Source organism: Acomys minous (assembly GCF_964271855.1).
Source record: "Acomys minous genome assembly, chromosome: 4".
NCBI lineage: Eukaryota > Metazoa > Chordata > Mammalia > Rodentia > Muridae > Acomys > Acomys minous.
In genome coordinates, this window is record NC_140486.1 from 6,173,320 (window position 1) to 6,188,079 (window position 14,760).

Here is a 14,760-nt window from a genome sequence, read left to right on the forward strand (position 1 = left end):
CATGTGATTAGTGTGTGTGTGGCACATAAGAGGACATGTGATTAGTGTGTGTGTGGCACATAGAGGACATGTGATTAGTGTGTGGATGTGGCACATAAGAGGACATGTGATTAGTGTGTGTGGCACATAAGAGGACATACGATTAGTGTGTATGGCACATAAGAGGACATGTGATTAGTGTGTGTGCGGGGCACATAAGAGGACATACGATTAGTGTGTGGATGTGGCACATAAGAGGACTTGTGATTAGTGTGTGTGTGGCACATAAGAGGACATGTGATTAGTGTGTGTGTGGCACATAAGAGGACATGTGATTAGTGTGTGTGTGGCACATAAGAGGACATGTGATTAGTGTGTGTGTGGCACATAAGAGGACATGTGATTAGTGTGTGTGTGGCACATAGAGGACATGTGATTAGTGTGTGGATGTGGCACATAAGAGGACATGTGATTAGTGTGTGTGGCACATAAGAGGACATACGATTAGTGCGTGGATGTGGCACATAAGAGGACATGTGATTAGTGTGTGTGGCACATAAGAGGACATGTGATTAGTATGTGTGTGGCACATAAGAGGACATGTGATTAGTATGTGTGTGGCACATAAGAGGACATACGATTAGTGTGTGTGGCACATAAGAGGACATGTGATTAGTGTGTGTGTGGCACATAAGAGGACATGTAATTAAGTGTGTGTGTGCCACATAAGAGGACATGTGATTAGTATGTGTGTGGCACAAAAGAGGTCATGTGATTAGTGTGTGTGCATGCCACATAAGAGGACATGTGATTAGTCTGTGTGTGGCACATAAGAGGACAGCAACGATGTCACCAATACCCCAGAACAAAGAACAGACTGAAAGCTGCACTGATTCCCAGAGAAGTCTGCTGGGAGATCACAGCTTCTGGAACACTGGAGGAAGCCGGAGGTAGTCAGTACCTGAAGAAGCCTGCCCACTCCCTTCTGAGAAAACAGAAAACGTCCTTATGCTTTTTCAACGTAGCTATGTTCATCCAAACTCCAAACTCAATCAAGTATCTGTATTTTTATTTACCAAATCTGGCAACCTCAACTTCAAAGACAAACACACTGTGTGGACAACTGACTTCAGGCAGGCACTGCACGCACTCAACTCCAGGCCAGAAGCATGCAGAAGCTGCTGTGACCACACACACACTGTCCCTAAAGATGAAGCCTGCTTCCCTGGATCTCCAGGAAAGAAATCTGATCTTCGGAGCAGAGCATTCCTAGGGTGGTTGCACAAGGCAGCAGCCTGGAGAGCAGGGATGGAGGGAGGGAACAGGGCAACTTGAGGAAAGTGAGGTAAGTACTGACAATGGCCACCATTATGTCGAGCTTGGTTCCCACACTCATAACTGCTATGGCCCTGAGAATCTGTCTAACCCTGAGCCTCAGACATGCTCAAGGTTGGCAAGCAGCATCAATGAGGCAAGGCACCTACAATGGGACTGTGACAAAGGATCACATAACAAATAGGAAAGATCAGGCACAGTGGGCGTGGTGGCGCATGTCTGGAGGCAGAGGCAGGTAGATTGCTGTGAGTTTGAGGCCAGCCTGGTCTACAGAGGGAGTTCCAGGATAGCCAAGGCTACACAGAGAAACCCTGTCTCGAAAAACAAAACAAGAAAAGGTTGGGTACACTAGCTATCAACAAGGCAAAGTTTAGGAGTTCCCCACAGAATGTGTACAAGGTTTCATGTGAGTTAACGCTGTGTGAATGAAGAAAATGAAATGATCCAAGTCGGACTTACTCAATGAAAATATTTTCACAGCTGGACAAAGATGTCTCTCTAAGCTATATGGAAAACCTCAAAGACAATAAAAAGAAACTGGACAGCTCTGACCACGGAACTCTCACAATAAAAGACTTCATAAGTAACATGCCTGAAACACACGAGATAAATGTTCAGACCTCCAATACTTAAGGCAAAAGACCAGGGCGAGGACACAGCTCAGTGGTAGAGCATTTGCCTGCCATGCAGGAGACTCTAAGTTCAGGTCCTACTGGAGCACACACAGAAAAGGGTGCGGTCTCCAAGTTCACGAACAAGGAACAAAGGCCAGGAAACATTAAAGCATACTCACAAAAGTCAGAAAATGAACATCAAAAACAATTTAATATACCACTTCTCTCTCTGCAGACAGGCAACTTGAAAATATTAACCAACTCTGAATTCTTGGGAGTATGAGAAAATAAATATACACACCCATGTTGATGTACATGGTGATGTATGTAGTGATGTACATGGTGATGTATGTAGTGATGTACATGGTGATGTATGTAGTGATGTACATGGTGATGTATGTAGTGATGTACATGGTGATGTATGTAGTGATGTACATGGTGATGTATGTAGTGATGTACATGGTGGTGTATATGATGGTATGTATGGTGATATGTATGGTCAGGTATATGGGGATGTATGTGGTAATATATGAGGTGATGTATATGGTGGTATATATATGGTGTTGTATATGGTGGTATATATATGGTGTTGTATATGGTGAGATATTATATATATGGCGATGTATACAGTGATGTACAGGTGATGTATGTGGTGGTGTATATGGTGGTGTATACATATGGTGTCATATATGGTGAGATATTATATATATATGGCGATGTATACAGTGATGTACAAGGTGATGTATGTGGTGGTGTATTTGGTGATGATGTGGTGGAGGTGATGGTTAGTGTTGACATCAGCTTGAGATTGTCCACAATCACCTAGCAAACAAGCTTCTGTGCATACCTGGGCGGGGTTATGTAGGGCTGGATAAAGTCTGGGCATGCGAAAGAGGGATTACCCTAATTAGTTTAACTGAGAATGAGAAGGCCTACCCAGAAAGCGGGCAGAACCATTCCCTGGGCTGAGCACCGTTTGAAAACCTGGGCTTGGGCCCTGACTGTGCAGGAAGGAGCTGTCAAGGAGGCTGAGCACCAGCGCTCACTGCTCTCTTCCCCGGCTGTGGACATTTAGCTGCTTTAAGCTCCGGGCCTTGACTGGCCAGCCATAACAGGCTCTGCCTCAAACTATGACCCAAAATAAACACTTCCTTCCTCCAACTGCTTCGTTTGGGGTGTTGTGGACATGACACAAGAAGCCAGGATGGTGAACGTGACAAGTATTAAGTTCAAGTGGTGCAAACCCCACAACCCAGAAACTTTACTAAAAAGCTTCAACCAACGGAAGACACCTGAGTGTTCTCATGAGCTGCATTGCAGCACAATGACCACAGAGCAGCACCTAGGCAAGTACATGAAGCAGTGTCGTGTAGTACTCACGCGCTCGCCCGCAAGTGTGTGTGTGTGTGTGTGTGTGTGTGTGTGTGTGTGTGTGTGTGTGTTGTGGTAGTTGCTATGTGCATCTGAGTGTTTGTATGGTGCAGAAGTCCTCAGCTGACACCCGCTGTCCTCCCGTAACCTCTCGCACTTGGTTTTCTGCGGCAGACTCCCTTGTTGAGCCCAGAGCTCCAGGATTTGGCTACTCTAGCTATCCAGCTTGCCCCAGGGATCCTGGCTCTGCTTCATTTTTGTTGTTGTTTGTTTGAAACAAACTCAGTTACATGGGCCTGGCTTCAAACACACAAAGATATGCCAGCCTCTGCATCCCCAGTGCTGAGATAAAGGTGTGCACTGCCAAGCTCGGTGCATCTTTGCCTCTTGAAGGCTGGGGCAACAGGTGGCTTTTACTGGAACTCTTAGACCTACCCAGTGCAATAAGCACTACCTCCCCGCACTGTCACCTCCCGGCCCTCTCGTTACACCTTGCGGCAGTCTGGAAGTGTGGCAGGGGTTGAGCTGCCCACACAGAAGATTCCCTACGGCACACTGAGACACTGAAAACAGGCTCAGAGGCAAGACAAACAGACCAGTCTCCTGGAGTATCAAAGCCTACACACAGGTGTATGTGAGCACATCCTTACATGAACGCATTTGAAGATGTGAGGAGCCTCAACAAAGCCAGCGGAGGGAGACTGCCTCCTGCCCGGGAACGTGAACACAATGTGGACTGCTCAGGGATGGCGCACAGTCACGAACGACTCGTTAAACTAGAGTGAGTGAGTAGAATTCTAAAAGCAGCTGCAGTGCCAGAGGTGGGTCCAGGCCAGAGTCTCTTCCCATCTTTCCCAACACACCCAAAGCCACCTGGACAAGAGGCAGCATCACAGGTGAGCAGGGGCTAGGCTCTCCCTTGTCCTCCGTCTTCATCGCTGGGACACTCAGGGACATGTGTGCCTGGTGAGGAGTGCAGAGTCCTCACTCAGAAACATGGGCTTGCAGACCCTAATCTTGTCAGAAGACTCTCTCCCACCACAGAGCAACAAAACATCAAGCAGGGAAGCCAGTCAGGACAGAACCCAGGCAGAAGGCCTCAAAGGGTCCAGGAGCGGGCGTGAATGAGTGCACAGTGACAGCAGATGCACAGGGATAGCAGAGAATGATACAGGATGAAGATGCTGCTGCTAGACCATGACTATGACCACTGTGCAAGTGCAGGCCGTGGGTACCAGAAAGGACCAGGCTCTAGCGTCTCTAGGGGCTCCTGGCTCAAACCTCTCTAAACACCAGCAGCACCATCCAATATTATTTGACCTTCACCTTCAAACAAAACAATTTCCACAAACCAGGATGTCGGCCAGGACAGCAGGGTGCCAAGGTATCCAGGGTCAGCCAGAGCTGCTCAGACCCAGGCATCACCCATCCCTGCACTCCTGGTGCACAGAACCTCACACCGACAGAGGGAACCTGTATCGGCAGCATACTGACTGTTGCCACAGAAACCACCGCTGCTACCTCCAGCTTCCCGTCTCAGTCCAGCCAGCACATCCAAACTACTTCCCCCATGCCTGAACTGTGAGGCTCCCTGCCCTGTTCATTGGTCAACTTGCTGATTCTCCTCGGCAGCACAGGCCCATGCTGGTGCTCAATGTGACGTGGGAGCCGACCCCTGCACTTGTACGTCGACATTTTGGAGAAGGGGACGGCCCCTGATGTTTCTTCACATGAGAAGGTCTCACCATGCTCCTACCATTTCCTAGTTCAATGCCATGGTGAGCCATGTTGCTGGCTCTCAGAAGCTAACAGCACCTAGATTCCTCTCTCTTTAACCCCCGTCTATTCAATGTGTGTGGGTGCATACATGCTGCCGCAGCACGGGTGTGAAAGTCAGAGGGACAGCTTGTAGGCACTGGTTCTGGCCTTCCACCGTGCGGGTTACAAGGACTCCGCTCAGGCTTGGTGTCGCGGGCCTTTACGCACTAAGCCGTCCCACTGGTCCTAACCCCTTTGTAAGTGAGAGGAAGTAAAAACCTGGCCGTGCCATCAACAGTAAAGATACTCTCCAACTGTCAGTCCTTTTGTGAACTGTTGCTATGGATTTACACTGGACTCAACCACGGAAAACTAAGTTGTATTATGAGGCAAGGTGTCTGCCTTTCTCATCTGGTCTCTGGTGTCAGATTCCTGTGTATATGCACTTTTCTATAGGAGACATGCTCGCAGACCACAGCCCTGAGTTGCCAATTCACACACCACATTTCAATAACCAATTAGGTTATTAAGAGAAACCAGTATTCACGTTAAGCCTGGAACCCAGCTTATTCATGACTGCTGAAAGTAATTATTCTAGAGTTAAAGCAAGCACATGAGTAACACCCAGACTTGGCACGTCTTTACAGGAACATATTTGGCAGCTAACAGCCAGCCCAAATGTCTTACTAATCTGTGAAAATAGTTCTTTCAAGTCAATGGCTTCCCTCTGTAAATAACGCAGGATCCTGGGCCGCCTCTCACACTGTATTACTACATTAGCCATGCACACAAGACCAAGCAGAGTCCAAAAGGAAGTACTACTTTCTGGTCATAGTATTAGTTCCCTTTCAATCTCTCTGGGTTTCTTGTTAGTATTTTGTTTTGTTTTGTTGGAAACAGGGTCTCCCTAGGTAGCCCTGGCTGGCCTAGAGCTCACTCTGTAGACCAGGCTGCCCTCAAACTCACAGAGATCCGCCTGTGTCTGTTTCTCAAATGCTGGGACTAGAGATCTGTGCCACCACTAGCCTGTTAATCTTTTTAATGTGCAGAAATGTATGCAAATTGTATAAGCAAAGCTTATACACTTTGCTTATACCACAAGCTCTCATGGAAAACCAGCCTCAAATCAAATCCAGCACATCCTATGAAATTATTTTAGAAACACTCCCACCCCAAAACCCTAAACTTGCAAATAAAAAGTTAAGAACTTGGACCAGAGATAAGCACATAACAAAACACTGACCAGCATTCAGAATCCAATCCTAATAAATAATTCAAGTTCCCACACGAACAAAGCTGAGGGACACGGCCTGAGCCATGGCCATGAGGAGGAAGTGAGGCCAGTCAGGGAGGGAAAGCCTTGCCCTGTCCTAAGCGCTGTGGGGTTTGGGAGGGCTCACCCAGGGATCTGATGCAGACATAGGGGTTTCTCTGAACACATGGCACCAAGGGACAAAGTGCACATCCAAGCTTTACAGCCGTCCCTGCAGCCAAGGGGTGAAGCTGCCTGATGGGAACAGGCTTTAGGCTCCGCCCAAAGGCTCTAAGCCAATCACAGTGAGTTCCCATCATTAGGCATTCTCCTGGCACTACCCACGAGTGCAGCAGGCTTTCCTTAAAGAGCAGGGCTGCAGACTGGGAGACAGTTCAGTGGCTGGAGCATCTGTACGCCTGTGTCTAAACTGGTAGAGGGAGACAGTGTATGGGTTGGAGAGAACATGGCTGCATTTCAGTATCAAACAAGAACTTGGCAGGAGAGGTTCCCACTGGCTATTTGTAACTAAACACACTCACCGCATCCAACCCGTGCCGATCCGATGAGCACACACAGGCAGGCACTGCAGCAGGCAGGTGCCATAAGACACGGGTCCACCGTAAGGAGACATGAACCGGGGTACGCACAGCAGGCTCCTAGCTGCTTCAGAGGACATGCATGCCAAATGCCTGTGAGAGCTGCACTGGGCCGCCCGTCCAGGTCCAGCCTCTCAGCTCAGCCACTGCAGGTCAGGGTAGCCAGACTCCAAACGCACCCGAGGAGAAGAGGACCCCTGTAACTAATTCTATTGTAACTCCTTCAGCTGCTGTCAGTCACTTGTCATTTGACATGCTCTGAACCGGAAGTCCTTCTAACCCAATGACTTGAGGTCTATACATCCAAAGTGATGGTTTTCTGAGCTCCTGGCTGTGCATATATACATACATATATATATGTGTGTATGTATATATGTATGTATGTATGTATGTATATGTGTGTATGTGTGTATGTATGTATATATGTGTGTGTATGTATATATGTATGTATGTATGTATATATGTATATATATATTGGGGTTTTATACACTTATATATACCTGTACCTCTCTTAATTAAAAATATAAATTTCCACAGTCATCAAATATACAGCTTCTACCTGCGCCAAGTCACTTTCCAACAGCTGCAGCTCAGTAGCTCTTAGCCAGTGTCACTCTGACACGTGTGTTGGGCATGATGGCTGCCTGGTTCAGCTCATGTTCAGAAGAAACCACTATGGCCAGACAGCCTCCTACAGGCAAAGCCAGAAAACAGCATCAACTCCTGGATGCCCCAACTGCTCTTCAAGTAAAGTACAGCACAGGTGGGTTTAGTAGAATTAGCAGAGATCTGAAGGCAATTTCAGCTGCAGCTACGTCAGGCTGGCTCTCTCTGAGGGAGTAGCCTTCTCTGGGCCCCTGGTCTCTGCAAACGTGCTCTAGCAGTCAGACCCAGGCATTCCATCGATAACTATGGGAATATAAAACGCCTTGCTAAAGACCTGCTACCTTAACAGCAAGATGCATGAGCACTTCCCAACGCTCTGTGCAGAGTCTAAGGAGAGAGCAGAAAGGGGTGCCATGCAGACCACAGCTTTCAATAGTTTCTTTTCCAAATCTGCTGGTCCAAAAGCCTCAGCAGATCCTTTCAGAGTGAGAGTACTCACATGATGTGGTCACGTGACATGTCTGCCTCCTTCAGCAATAGCCAAGACCCCATGACTTGATGCTAATACATTGACTGGGCACTCATGTGGGAAGACACTGTCCTTGGGGTCACAGTGCCTTCAGAAGATCCACAAGACTCCTTAGCACTGTTACACTTCCAAGCAACATCAATCACTCTCCTTTCTTACAAAGTTATAAGTTCCTCTCTTTTCCTGTGTTAAATTCAAATATGATATGCTATTATAGGATAATAATGTAAATAAATGTGTGTGTGTGTAAGAAATTTAGCTCAGTGATCAAGTTGTTTGTCTGGCATGTGCAAATCCTTGAGGTCTGATACCCAGTAAAGCATACACCTGCTGTGGTGGCACAAGCCTATAACCCCAGCACTGAGGAGATGAGGCCTGAGAACTAGGTGCTTTACCCACACTTCATGCTAAGTTCAGGGGCAGGGTGACGCTGTCTGAAAACAAGACAAAAAGGATACTTCTTGTTTTGTTTTGTTGTTGCTGTTGTTATTGTTTCTGGGTTTTTTGTTTGTTTGTTTGTTTGTTTGTCTGTTTGTTTGTTCAAGACAGGGTTCCTCTGTGTAGCCTTGGCTGTCCTGGACTCACTTTGTAGACCAGGCTGGCCTCGAACTCTCAGCGATCCGCCTGCCTCTGCCTCTCGAGTGCTGGGATTACAGGCATGCACCACCATGCCCGGATCAAAAAGAATACCTTCAGAAAGAAAATTCACACAGTTTTGTATAAAGGAAAACAGTGTCTCTGGTACTTAAGAAACCCAAAGAACAACGTTTTTCAGTTGAGCTGCAGAGACAGCTCAGTGCCTAAGAGCGCATGCTGTTCTTACACAGGGCGGAGCTCACAGCCACTCAGCCCCAGAGTCCGGGGATGCCACAGCCATCAGGGGATGGACTCTATGCGCATCTATGGACAAGCAGGCACACACACGTGTAATTCTTTTAAAGTGGTTTTTTTAAAAACCTCTTTAAAGAAAAATTCACCTTGGCTCAGCAGCTGCCTGCCTTTGAAGGGCCTCTGGATTAGCTCACAAGGAATCATCTGACTTCCTCACAATGGATGGGGGCAAAATTCAGCTGCTTTGTGTCCTGCTGGCCTGAAGGTGAAGCCAGTCAATCTCAGCTACTCAGGAGGCTGAGGCAGGAGGATTAAAAGTCTAAGGGCAGCTTGAGCTACAGAGTGAGTCCAAGTGGCACTGCAGCTCACTGGGAGAGTGCTGATGTTACAACTGCGAAGGCCACAGGATAGGCCTCCAACACTACAAAAGCAAAGCATTCTTCTTCAGTGGAAAAAAAAGATACAAGGCTTCCCTAAGATTTGACCAAACATCCACATTACAAAATAGTCACTATTATTAGAACACTGTCAGTAAAATACATAGGTGTACAAACAAAAAAGGGGCTTAAAAGTTCTGAAAGGTCACCGAGGGCAGCCACTGGCTCACCAGGCTTTGCACCGTAAGCGGCCAGAAGAACGCAGAAGCACTTTGGCAAAGAGCAGCCCCTCACCACGCACCTGTTGCCCCCCTACCCGAGGTGATTGACAGGAGCAAAGACATTGGCTGGCAGCACAAGGTCCTGGTACTCCAGTCCCTGCAGGGGCTAAGACTCCACATAGAATTGCAAGGGGCTCAAGAAACCTCTTCTGTGTCCAGTGTTGGCGCCTCTGTGGGCCTAAGCACAGCAGAGAGCCTGGCAGCACACTGCATAAGCCTAATAATTAGACTCAGTCTGGCCCCTAGGAAGGAAGGTGACTGCTGTTTCCGCCTGGCCTCTCCCTCACTGCAGACACAGCACTGGGCTCCTCTGCCCACGAGCACCCAACCTCAAGTGAAAGAACGGTCGCCAACGGCTGCAAGAGCAGAGAGCCCCCTGGTGGTGTGCAACCACAGGTCACACCTCAAGCTCTGCCTTGTCCTCAGGGCCAAACGCCCACAGCAGCACAACAAAGGCAACACCAAATGCTTAACGTTTCTTTTATTTATTTAATGTATATAAGTGTTCTGTTTTCATGCACACCAGAAGAGGGCATCAGATTCCACTACAGATGGTTGTGAACCACCGTGTGGGTGCTGGGAATTGAACTCAGGACCTCTGGAAGAGCAGGCAGTGCTCTTAACCGCTGAGCCATCTCTCCAGCCCCTTAATGTTTCTTTTAAAACTGGGAAAATTGTGAAAGGTCAAGCCAGGGATCCAGAAATGTTTTTGTGGCTGCCATTTGGAAAGAAACTTGTTCCAATTAACAGTCTCTAAACTTGCAGGATTACCTGAATCCAAAGAGATTAATTATAACTACGCAGACATTCTAAACTAGTCTTCTACCCAGATGTCTGGCAGTAAGAGTGAAGGAAGAAAGTGTGTGCATATTAGCGTGTATTGTGTGTGTGTGAGAGAAAGTGTGTGTGTGCTCACACATGTGCATGTGTGTGTGTGAAAGTGTGTGTGTGAAAGTGTGTGTGTGCTCACACATGTGCATGTGTGTGTGAAAGTGTGTGTGTGAAAGTGTGTGTGTGAAAGTGTGTGTGTGAAAGTGTGTGTGTGCTCATGCATGTGCATGTGTCTGCGTGCAAGAACAAGCACATGGCATGTGTTTGGAGCAATAAATATGTGAGTGTGTATGACTGTACAACTATGACTATACTCTATGTTTATGATCTTTACATGTGTGTATTCATGCATGCATTACAATGCATGCATGTTTATGTATTCATATGCATGTGTGCTTGTCTGTACATTAGCAAGTATACATGAGTATTTTGGTGTCTATTTGTGCTCTCTTGCATGTGTGTGCACATGCATATTTTTGTATATGCATGTGTTTTCCATCTGTCTGGGGTCTCCATGTATAGTGTTCCCATGTCTGTATGACATATGCATGTTCATGTTTGTGTATATGTACATGTGCTTGTTTGTACAGAATAAGTGTGTATTTGTAGATATAGGGTATGCCTGAATATGTGATGTGTACATATGTGCATGCTCATGTTTTTTATATGCATGTGTGCCTGTGTATGTGTGTTTTCAGTGCCTGTCTATCTTAGTCACTGTCCTATTGCTGTGAACAGATGCCATGACTACAGCAACACTTGTAAAAGAAAGCATTTACAGTCTCAGAGCTTTAGTCCAGTACCACAGGGAGGAGCATGTGACATGTAGGCTGAGAGCTACACACCCTGAGCACAAGCAGGGGGGGGGGGGAGAGAGAGAGAGAGAGAGAGAGAGAGAGAGAGAGAGAGAGAGAGAGAAAAGAAGAAGAAGAAGAAGAAGAAGAAGAAGGAGAAGAAGGAGAAGAAGGAGAAGAAGGAGAAGAAGGAGAAGAAGGAGAAGAAGGAGAAGAAGAAGAAGAAGAAGAAGAAGAAGAAGAAGAAGAAGAAGAAGAAGAAGAAGAAGAAGAAGAAGAAGGAGAAGAAGGAGAAGAAGGAGAAGAAGGAGAAGAAGAAGAAGAAGAAGAAGAAGGAGAAGAAGGAGAAGAAGGAGAAGAAGGAGAAGAAGGAGAAGAAGGAGAAGAAGGAGAAGAAGAAGAAGAAGAAGAAGAAGAAGAAGAAGAAGAAGAAGAAGAAGAAGGAGAAGAAGGAGAAGAAGGAGAAGAAGGAGAAGAAGGAGAAGAAGGAGAAGAAGGAGAAGAAGGAGAAGAAGGAGAAGAAGGAGAAGAAGAAGAAGAAGAAGGAGAAGAAGAAGAAGAAGAAGAAGAAGAAGAAGAAGAAGAAGAAGAAGAAGAAGAAGAAGAAGAAGCTGCCGCCACCTGGAACCCCAGTGACAAGGCCACATGCACTCCATGACCACACCTTCTAATCCTTCTAATCCTTTCAAAAAGTGCCACACTCACTGATGACAAAGCATTCAAATATATGAGCCTATGGGGCATTCTTTCAAACCACCACACTATGTATGGCATGGTTCCACGAATGTGTGTCGCATGTATATATCTGATACACACATGTGTACATGTGTTTGTGTATCTGCATGTGTACTTGCTTGTACATGAACAAGTATGTGTATGTCTCTAGTATTTATATGTAGTGTCTTCTGTGTGCAACAAAAAGGAGAGACAAGAAGAACCGAGCGCCACCTCCAGGACCCACTAGGTGCAGGATGCCCAGTGCAGGCCACTTGGATACTGTACTCAGCCAGAGCCAGAACCAGGCACAAGGGCATAGGGACACCTGAGGATGCATCCTCCAGCAGCACTGCCTGGGTCCACAGCCAGCTGGGCAAAGGGCTACATGGGCTACTTGACCCTGATCCCCGCCCCCAGCACACCAACTCACCTGAAGCGGGCTCAGGCACAGCCTCTTCACCGCTCTCATCCACCACCTCTTCGGCCAGGCCGGAGCCTGGCGAGTCAGCAATGGCGCAGGCTGAACCAGGGCTGCTTGGCTGGGAAGCCGAATCGCCCTCGCTGAGTGAACCGCAGCGGACACGCACTGCCCTGTCCCCTTCAGGATCCCTGTCACGGCGCGCACGGCGGTGCACTCGGGAGTGGAGCACCATCTGGTGATAGGTGCGGAAGATCTTGCCGCACTCGAAGCACTCAGAGGACTTGCCCTGGCCGGTGGTGGCCGCGGCCCTGCGGTTGGGGCGTGAGGCTGGCCGGGGGTCTAGGTGGCCAGGAAGCATGGGGTCCCCAGGTACACTGGCCCTCTTCCTGGGGGGGGCCTGGGCAGAAGGGGCATCCTGGTCGCGCTTGCGTTTCTCCTGGCTCACCAGTATATATTCACGCTTGTCCTTGTCAAAGGCCACATCCCCTGCCAGCGCTTCATCCCATGTCCCGTACTTGAGGTACTCGGCCGGCTCAGCCACCTTGCCCCTGGTGGCCAGCTGCCAGGCCTGATAGCTGTTGACGGGGTCCAACTCGGCCACCCGCCGTCCAGCCTGCCCACTGGGGGAAACATCACCAGCCACGTACGGTGTCAGGTTCAGGCACTGTAAGAAGAACTGCTTGGTGTCCAGGGGGCCCTCTGTGTCCCCCTCCTCAGCCGGGGCTCGTGTCCGGCTGGCTTCAACCTCGCGGTGTATGGCGTTATGGGCGTTCAAGCTGTCCAGGTTTGTAAACAGGTTCCCGCACTTTGTGCAGACCTCATAGAGGGACAGGCCGGCGACGATGACCTCCTCCTGCACCACATTGTTGATGGTGGCGATGGGGTCCAGCTCACTCCTGGGCCTGTTCTTGCTTCCTGACCTGGGTCCATGTGCCTTCATGTGGTTCTTGAGGAACCAAGGCTCTTTGAACCTCCGGCCGCAGATGTGGCAGCCATGGTCAAAAGAACCCCGGTGCTTCTTCATGTGAGCCTTCAGGAACCAGGTCTGGCTGAAGGCCTGGCCACACACCTCGCACGGGAACTCCCCGGGGTTTATGTCTGGTTTGCCGTTTTCCACACAGGCCTCACTGCCATTGGGCACCTGTGCAGTGATGTGGTCCCTCTCGATGTGGCTCAGCAGAGACTCCTCCCGCAAGGTGACGTAGCTGCACAGCCTGCACTTAAATGGCTTGTGGGCCTGGTGCACGTGCAGCTCCAGGTCCTTCTTGCGTGGAAACCGGCTGTTGCAGAAAGAGCACTGCACAGCAGCCTCGGCGTCGTCCTGGGCCCCGGCCACCCCCTCCACCTCCTTGCGGCTGCTCCTCAGCAGGATCTTGCTGCCGTCCATCGGCACAGCCCCGTTCAGCATGCGGTTGCAGGCCGAGGTGCTCTTGGTAGGGCTGGCACACCCATCCAGGCCCTCGGAGACGCGCATCTCTCCCAGCTGAGCCTCGCCCGCCTCTGGCTCGTGACCCTGAATCAAAGTCCCCGTGCGGTGGCTGCGGATGTGAATCTTGAGGTTGCCCTTCTGGGAAGCCCTGTGATCACAGTAGGGGCACTTGTAGGGCTTCTCCCCCGTGTGCTTGCGCATGTGCTGTGACAGGGAGCTCTGGAAGGGAAAGCTCTTGCCGCAGATGCAGCAGCTGTGGCATGCAGCCTTGTCCCCGTCTGCCTCATGGCTCCTGCCCGCCCTCGGTGGGCTGGGTCCTCTCCTCAGCTCCATCTCGGCCTCTCTGCTGCGGTCCATTAGGACGGCGCGGTGTCACGGCACAGCCTTGTGTCGTGAGGGTCTGAAGCTGAGTCTTATCTCTCCATTTTCAGAGGGGCTCTTGCTGCCCAGTGGGGAGAGGGGTACCGGTGATGAACGGGTGCATATTCTGTGACGTAGCAGATGGCAGCAAACACCTGTAACAGAGATGGAAACACTGTAAATACAGCATCCTGTGTATTTGCGTGCATGGTACTGCCTGTGGTCAGTTTCTGCATAGTCCACCATGAAAACCAACCAGCCTGAAGTAAAGGGAAAGGTGCTCATGGCAATGCACCTGCCCCTTTAAAGGCCTGTAATTAGCAGTCTGTGCTAAGATAAGTAACTTCTACCCCACCTCCACCAAAAGAGTAAATCTTTAAGAAACCCTACAGAACCATGTTTCCTCATAGAAGCGTGGAGAGGAGTGGGCTTCCACACAGGAGGATGTAAGGCAGGAAGCGACAGAGAAGAGTGGAAGAGGATGGGAGGCTGAGTCTGGCTGAATCCAAACCCACAGTCCCTGAGTCTCGGATGCTAACAGCTGACAGTAGCTAAAAAGCAAGCTCCTGGTTTCAATGCTGGGGAGGCAAACATACAAGGACATAGAGCAGAAACACCCATGCGCCTGAGGGCATGGAGCCAGAGCCCCTGTGGCAGCTACCCCCCATCTAGGCTA

The 14,760-nt window shown here is 49.2% G+C and overlaps 1 protein-coding gene across 11 annotated transcripts in view; it reads right to left on the reverse strand.

Moving 5' to 3' along the window:
* The window catches only part of ZNF516 (zinc finger protein 516), a 114,611-nt gene that overhangs the window by 35,339 nt on the left and 64,512 nt on the right, over positions 1-14,760 (reverse strand). For all 11 annotated transcript variants that reach the window (XM_084779381.1, XM_084779382.1, XM_084779377.1 and 8 more), the window contains exon 2: positions 12,305-14,239. In XM_084779381.1, the coding sequence (XP_084635507.1) occupies positions 12,305-14,081 (1,777 nt within the window). In that variant the 5' untranslated portion in view covers positions 14,082-14,239. The remainder of the gene's footprint in view (positions 1-12,304; positions 14,240-14,760) is intronic.